General features: G+C 50.4%; 1 protein-coding gene across 1 annotated transcript; it reads left to right on the forward strand.

The window, feature by feature from the left end:
* Nucleotides 1–212: 212 nt before the first annotated feature.
* On the forward strand, nucleotides 213–7891 carry parp9 (poly(ADP-ribose) polymerase family member 9; the record flags this gene model as incomplete). The annotated part of the gene is given in 4 exon segments (NM_001126691.1): nucleotides 213–276; nucleotides 2097–2180; nucleotides 5475–6471; nucleotides 7873–7891. Coding segments are annotated over 3 exon segments (1066 nt in total), but the record flags the coding sequence as incomplete, so codon positions are not given.

Here is a 7891-nt window from a genome sequence, read left to right on the forward strand (position 1 = left end):
AATCTGCCCCTCTCCCCCTATCTGCCCCTCTAATGCCCCACTCTGACCGCGTATCTGTATCTGCCCCAGAGCCGATTGTGTCCCTTCCCCCGGGGCCGCCGATCCTTTCACTTTCGCTTCCCCGCACTGAGAGAGGGAGAGAGAGAGGGAGGGAGGTAGGTAGGGAGGGGCCGGGGAGGGAGGGAGGTAGGTAGGGAGGGGCCGGGGGAGAACCGAAAGTGAAGGCCAGAGTTTCCCCGGAGCCGCCGCGTCCCCTCACTCGGAACTGCCCCCCAGGTAAGTGCCCCCCAGGTAAGTGCCCCCCACTCAGTACAGGGGCCCGGGGTACAGAGCGTCACGCCTGGTAGCGCCCAGCTGGGTCTGCTGGAACCCACTCAGCATCTGCCCCCCCTTCTGGGGCTATTACCCCCCCTCCCCCAATACACCCCGGCGTGTAGGGAGCGGGGGGCGCAAACTCTGATCCCCCAAATATAACTGGTCTCCCCCCCCCCAGCTTACTGTTGTACAGGCCCCTCCTACTACTGTCCGTATCCCCCCCCCATAATAAATCAGCAACCCCAACTTACTGCCCCAGGTACAGAAACACACTGATCCCCAGGGCAGATTTATTTGTCCCAACCAGCCGGACACTGGCCAAAAGCCCCTCTGAGAGTAGCCCATAAATACCCCCATAAATACCCCTATAAATACCCCCATATGCACAGTGATAAACATTCTAAATATAAAGGTATATGGGAAACCTGCCTTATTATTGTATAATCACTGCCCCCCAGCCCTGTGCCCCCCCCAATTACTGGGGTGTTTCCCTCTGTGCCCCCCAGTTACTGGGGAGTTTCCCTCTGTGCCCCCCAGTTACTGGGGCGTTCCCTCTGTGCCCCCCAGTTACTGGGGAGTTTCCCCCTGTGCCCCCCAGTTACTGGGGAGTTTCCCTCTGTGCCCCCCAGTTACTGGGGAGTTTCCCTCTGTGCCCCCCAGTTACTGGGGTGTTTCCCTCTGCGCCCCCCAGTTACTGGGGAGTTTCCCTCTGTGCCCCCCAGTTACTGGGGCGTTTCCCTCTGTGCCCCCAGTTACTGGGGAGTTTCCCCCCTGTGCCCCCCAGTTATGGGGGAGTTCCCCTCTGTGCCCCCCGTGTTACTGGGGAGTTTCCCTCTGTGCCCCCAGTTACTGGGAGTTTCCCTCTGTGCCCCCCAGTTACTGGGGAGTTTCCCTCTGTGCCCCCAGTTACTGGGGGTTTCCCTCTGTGCCCCCTAGTTACTGGGGCGTTTCCCTCTGTGCCCCCCAATTAATAGGGTGTTTCCCTCTGTGCCCCCCAGTTACTGGGGTGTTTCCCTCTGTGCCCCCCAGTTACTGGGGTGTTTCCCTCTGTGCCCCCCAGTTACTGGGGTGTTTCCCTCTGTGCCCCCCATTCCCATTCCCTGTAGGCTGTAGCACAAAGAGGAATAGATAAGGGAGCTTCTGCCTATACTGCCCCATTGCATGCTGGGTATTGTAGTTTTATATTAATCCTAGCTGTAGGCTAATTGTTAGATACAAACTACATTACCCAGCATGCAGTGGGACAGGCACACTAGGGGGAAAAACTGGCTCGTTTCCACACTACAAACCAATAAATACCCCAGATCTGTACCTTGGCTTTGGGTTTGTACTTTGGGCTATTAGTAGCCCAATTTGGGGGAAAAACTGCCAACCTGCCAACCCTGTTGATCCCATAAAGAGAAGGCCCTAATTATAATTCAGCCCCCCCAGAACTACACAATAAATGTCCAACCCAATCCCAGTAATGGGGATATCGGTTAGATATAAGGGAGGAGCCTCAGCCTATGCCCCGCCCAGTGTCTTACAATGTATCCATAGATTCTATTGGCTGATCTATTGGCCCTGAAAGGTAACTCTGCAATAGAGCTGCGCTACTGCCTGCCCCTACTCTCACTTATATAACAGCAATGCACCCCATTATTAGCAACCCCCCCAGATTCATTTCTGTGGCTGCTGTAAGGCCACACCCACTTACCCATCATGCTGTTAGTATGTGTCACATGGTACAAGTGAATCAGTGAGGGAGGAGCAATGCTGATCATGTGTTTGTTGTTATGTAGGTGTTTGTAGCTCCGCCCCATATTTGAGATGGTCATGACCACCAGAGCGCAGGCCAAGGGAGCCACGGAGGAGAAGTTAAACAGGTAAGTAAGTGTCTCTGTATAGGGGAGGGGTTCCCTGGGCACCCACAGTGTGGCCCCAACTCATTCCTATCATTGGGGGTGAATAGAATTATACTTTTATTTTTTTATTTCTTACCTAAAAAACATAAGTTATTCTAAGTAACTTCCACTTATTCCTCTGTCACTTTCCTGTCCTTTCCCTTCCTGCACTGCTGGTCTGACTCCTTGATACAACTCACGCAATACCCATCATTCCTCTCACTGGGTTTATAGTTATGTGTAACTGTCACTGTGTCTGTCCCCTTTCCCTTCCTGCACTGCTGGTTCTGACTCCTGATACAACTCCCCAATAACCCTTTCCCAACCCTCATTTCACTGGGTTTATAGTTATGTGTAGACTGTTCACTGTGTCTGTCCCTTTCCCTTCCCTGCACTGCTGGTTCTGAACTCCTGATACAACTCCCAATATCCATTCATTCCTCATTCTCACCTGGGTTTATAGTTAAATTGTAACTGTCACTGTGTCTGTTCCTTTCCCTTCCCCTGCATCTGCTGGTTCTTGACCTCGCTGATACAACTCCGCAATACCATTCCTTCCTCTTCTCATGGGTTTTTATAGTTATGTGAACTGTCACTGTGTCTGTCCTTTCCCTTCCCTGCACTGCTTGTTCTGACTCCCTGATACAACTCCCCAATATTCCCATTCATTCCCTCATTCTCATCTGGGCTGTATAGTTATGTGTAACTGTCACTTGTGTCTGTCCTTTCCCTTCCCTGCACTGCTGGTTCTGACTCCTGATACAACTCCCCAATATCCATTCATCCTCATTCTCACTGGGTTTATAGTTATGTGTAACTGTCGACTCTGTCCCTTTCACACGCTGCTCTGACTACACACTCCCTCGGTATAATCAATTACACCTATACCCCGTCATAGTTTTTATCAGGAGTGACCCAGCACGTGCAGGTCCATTATCACAACTGGGTTTCATAGTTTATGTAGTAACTGCCTCAGCACTGTTCACCTAAATCCCGTGCTGCTGTGCTAGTTCACTTTATACACTATAATGCACCTCACCATGGGCTGGATATCCTGACTCGCAGTCCTCGTATCAGTGAACTCCATGATCATCCATCGACCATTTCGTCTGCACTAGGGTCTAGTCAGCTTCTTTGCTCCCTTTACCCTTCCGCTGTCACTCTCCCTGATTCTTATAGTCCCCACTGCACATTCACTGTGTCTGTCCCTTTCCCTTCCCTGCACTGCTGGGGTTTCTTATGTACTAGTGTGCCAAGCTGACACATACTAGTCCACTTCTGTCCAAATTGGTTCTCAACTGGGTTTATAGACGTCTGTAATCACTGGGTGCCTTAGGGCATGTGACTGATGAACAACACCCTATGAATACTGGGTGACTCCTGTCATTCCTGTTGTATCCTCCTAAGCCCCTCTCGCGAGTACGGTGCTGGTTCGACTCACCTGATCAACTACCCAAGGATCGATCGCGCTGACACTTCTTATAACGAGTGAGATGAAATTATTGCTGAGTGTTCTCAGAGTCTTCATGTGCTCACTGGGTTTATAAGTGTATGTGTAACTGTCACTGTGTCTGTCCCTTTCCCTTCCCTGCACTGCTGGTTTCTGACTCCTGATACAACTCCCCAATATCCATTCATCCCTCATTCTACTGGGTTTATAGTTATGTGTAACTTTCACTGTGTCTGTCGCCTTTCCCTTCCCTGCACTGCTGGTTCTGACTCCTGATACAATCCCCAATACCCATTCATCCCTCATTCTCACTGGGTTTATAGTTATGTGTAACTGTCACTGTGTCCTGTCCCTTTCCCTTCCCTGCACTGCTGGTTCTGACTCCTGATACAACTCCCCAATACCCATTCATCCCTCATTCTCACTGGGTTTATAGTTATGTGTAACTGTCACTGTGTCTGTCCCTTTCCCTTCCCTGCACTGCTGGTTCTGACTCCTGATACAACTCCCCAATATCCATTCTTCCTCATTCTCACTGGGTTTATAGTTATGTGTAACTGTCACTGTGTCTGTCCCTTCCCTGCACTGCTGGTTCTGACTCCTGATACAACTCCCCAATACCCATTCATTCCTCATTCTCACTGGGTTTATAGTTATGTGTAACTGTCACTGTGTCTGTCCCTTTCCCTTCCCTGCACTGCTGGTTCTGACTCCTGATACAACTCCCCAATACCCATTCATTCCTCATTCTCACTGGGTTTATAGTTATGTGTAACTGTCACTGTGTCTGTCCCTTCCCTGCACTGCTGGTTCTGACTCCTGATACTGTGACTGTCACTGTGTCTGTCTGTCCCTTTCAGTCCATTGGCTCTACCAGTTGATACAGTTTAGCAGGAGTCAGTTCTGCCCCAGGCCTGTTAAATAAGCGCATTTTTTTAATTACTTTCATTAGGCAAATACAATTGTAGGGTGCAGTTCCCCTTGTAGAAGATAATAATGACAGTAGGACACTGGACAGAAAGGAGAGCACATAAGCACAGGGAAACAAAGCCTTTGGGGGGAGGTGCCAGTTATTAGGGATCCGCTAGTGACTTTCTTACCTCAGCTGCCATGTTGTTTGCCCTTTTGCTCCCATTGCCCCTATTTACAGTGCTGCCTCGTTACAACCTGTGCAAGCGCGGAATGATGCCCTGAGCCACCCCCTGAGCCTACAAGCAGGGGCTATTGATTGGACCCACAGCAGCCATCATTTGAATCTCAGAGCTGTGGATATTTATATAGTGTACAAAAGCCATTAATAAGCTTTAAAATGTATCTGTATAAACTGTGCCTAGTGATGTCATCAGTTATAATCAGAGCCTAGTGATGTCACCAGTTATAATCAGAGCCTAGTGATGTCACCAATTATAATCAGAGCCTAGTGATGTCACCAATTATTATCAGAGCCTAGTGATGTCACCAATTATAATCAGAGCCTAGTGATGTCACCAATTATAATCAGAGCCTAGTGATGTTATCAGTGATATTATCAGTTATAATCAGAGCCTAGTGTCACTGTAATGTATGTGTTACACAATACAGCAGACCCTGTGGCTGCGGAGGAGGGGGGCTGGGGTCCGGGGGGGGGTTGCTGTACTGTACTCCCCCTCAGCGTTACAGTACAGTTCCCTCCTGGCACAAGGAAGTGGGTGGGGGTGCGGGCAGCTAAGGATGCCTGAAGATGTTTTTACATGGGGCCCAGTAGGCCGTACTTATGTCACTGCTCACCCCTGATGATGATGATGATGATATATTTATGGTGAGCTGTGTGTGTTATTGCATTACAGCATGGAGTCCAGAACCATGGCACTCAGAGAAGACACTTACAGTTGCCTCTATCATATCCAGAGTGACCTCAACAATGTGCTTATTCGCAAATATAACTGCGAGATGGAACTGAAAGGGCCGAGACTTGCGGCGCCCCCGTCTGGGGCAGAAGAGTTGGTCTATGAGAAGAAGCTGCCCGGAGGCCTCCGCCTGAGCGTCTGGAAGGGCAACCTCACCAGGCAAGGTGTAGACGCGGTGGTCAATGCGGCTAATGAGGATCTCATGCATATTGGGGGCTTGGCCCTCGCTTTGGCGAAAGCCGGGGGGGCAGTTATACAAGACGAGAGCAGGAATCACATAGCAAAACACGGGAAAGTGAAAGCGGGATCCATCGCTGTGACATCAGCAGGAAATCTGCCCTGTAAGGTGCTAATTCACGCCGTGGGGCCGGAGTGGACTCAGGGTAGGAGTGCGCAGTGTGAGTTGGAGTTGGAGCGAGTGATCAGGAGCATCCTTGGGTATGTGAGGGGGGACAGCAGTATCCGCACCGTGGCCATTCCGGCCATCAGCTCCGGCATATTCGGCTTTCCCTTGCAGCGCTGCGCAGAGATCATCGCCGGCACCACCAAGAAGTTCTGCGACGCAGAGTCGTATCACAAAATGGCAGAGATCAGGTTTGTCAACATCGATACCCCAACGGTCACCGCAATGAAGGCGGCCTGCGAGGGTGCGTTTGGAATGAGCGATCAGATAGACAAACTGCAGGGCTCTGCGCCAGATTCATCCCAGAGACTCTCTGCCAATCAGAGTCCATCCTACTCCCACAATGCAACAGGCTCAGGTCTTTCCTATGCAGCAGTAACGGCCCATTCCAGTCCTTCCTATCCAGGTGCCGCTTCCTACTCTGGATCATCAGGTTCTGCCAACCTAAGGGCGCACTCCTCAGGCTCCCAACCCGCATTTACCATCTATGGGCTGAACCTTTACTTGATGAAAGGCTGCATTGAGGATCAGAAAGTAAGTTGGCTTTCCTTCTACATGAATGGTTTTGGTTTTCATGGTGCCTAATTAATTGTGCCCCCCCCCTGCAGTAGCTGGACTGCACCTGCTGGACCCCACAGTGTGTTGGAATCTGCGGGGGCTACAGGAGAATCTCCCCCTTTCAGGTGACTCACTAGAGCAGGGATCCCCAACCTTTTTTACCCGCGAGCCATATTCAAATGTAAAAAGAGTCAGGGAGCAACACAAGCATAAAACATGTTCCTGGGGGGCCAAATAAGGGCTGTGATTGGCTGTTTTAGGCCTAATCCCTGGAGCTTACAGTCTAAGGCTAAGGATCCATGGAGGGGTTCAGTAGCCCGTAATAGATCTCCATCAGATTGCCATCACGGGCAATCAACCCCCGGCAACATTAGGAGTCACCGGTGGAAAGCCCTTTGCACCATTTCGGTAATTTGAAGTTGCGTGTAGTTTACTCCTGCGGGCAAATTTGGAAAATGAAGCGACATGAAGGGCTTTCTACCGGGGACTCATAATGTTGCTGGTTAGTTGCCCACGGAGGCAGAAATCTATCGTGGGCAACTGACTTGCTCCGTGGGTCCTTAGCCTTAAGGGGAAGCGCATAATGAGAGAAAAGTCGAGAGTGCTTGGGATGTACAACTATATAAACATTGTAACAACACAAGACAGATTAATTCAGGCATGTTAATGAAGAAAAACAGCCCAAAGATAAAACCTAAAGGTCCCCATACACGGGCCGATTGTAGCTGCCAATATGGGTCCCTTGGACCAATTCAGCAGCTTATTGGCTCATGTAGGGGCAGAAACAAGGGGCCTGAAATTGGCCAGATATCGATCGGCCAGGTTAGAAAATTCAGTCGGATCAAGGACTGCATCGGCTCGTTGATGCGGTCCCCAAACCAACTGCCCTATTGCCGCCAATATAATTTGATCAAATTAGCCTACACGCTCCCCGATATTGCCCACCCGTAGGTGGGGATATTGGGTGAAAATCCGCTCGTTTGGCGATCTCGCCAAGCGAGCGAATCTTAACGTGTATGGGGACCTTAAGGGAGAAGACACACAGAGCTACAGAAACAGAAAGAGCTGATCAGTTGCTGATAATTGCCCCTACGGGAGTTTAGCAGAGGGAATTCCCAGTACTGTCTGTGGCAGGGGGTTCCCTGGGGTTTAGTTGTCGTGACAAGTAGCTGCTACCCCTGCCAGTGCCTGGCTGCTTTTAGGGGGGCATTTACGTCTAGCAGTGGGGTGACACCCCTGCTTGTTCTGGAGTTGCTTTAGTCTCCAGCCTTGGGGAGTCCAGAGAATCCAGAGAATAAATCATTGGAGGGAGGCAAGTTGTCTAACAGGGAAGGAGAGGATTGTGCCGCTGAAAGGATCCCATTTGTTTATATTCAGACCTGCGTCATCGTGAATT

The sequence above is a fragment of the Xenopus tropicalis genome, unplaced genomic scaffold, assembly GCF_000004195.4.
Source record: "Xenopus tropicalis strain Nigerian unplaced genomic scaffold, UCB_Xtro_10.0 Sca29, whole genome shotgun sequence".
NCBI lineage: Eukaryota > Metazoa > Chordata > Amphibia > Anura > Pipidae > Xenopus > Xenopus tropicalis.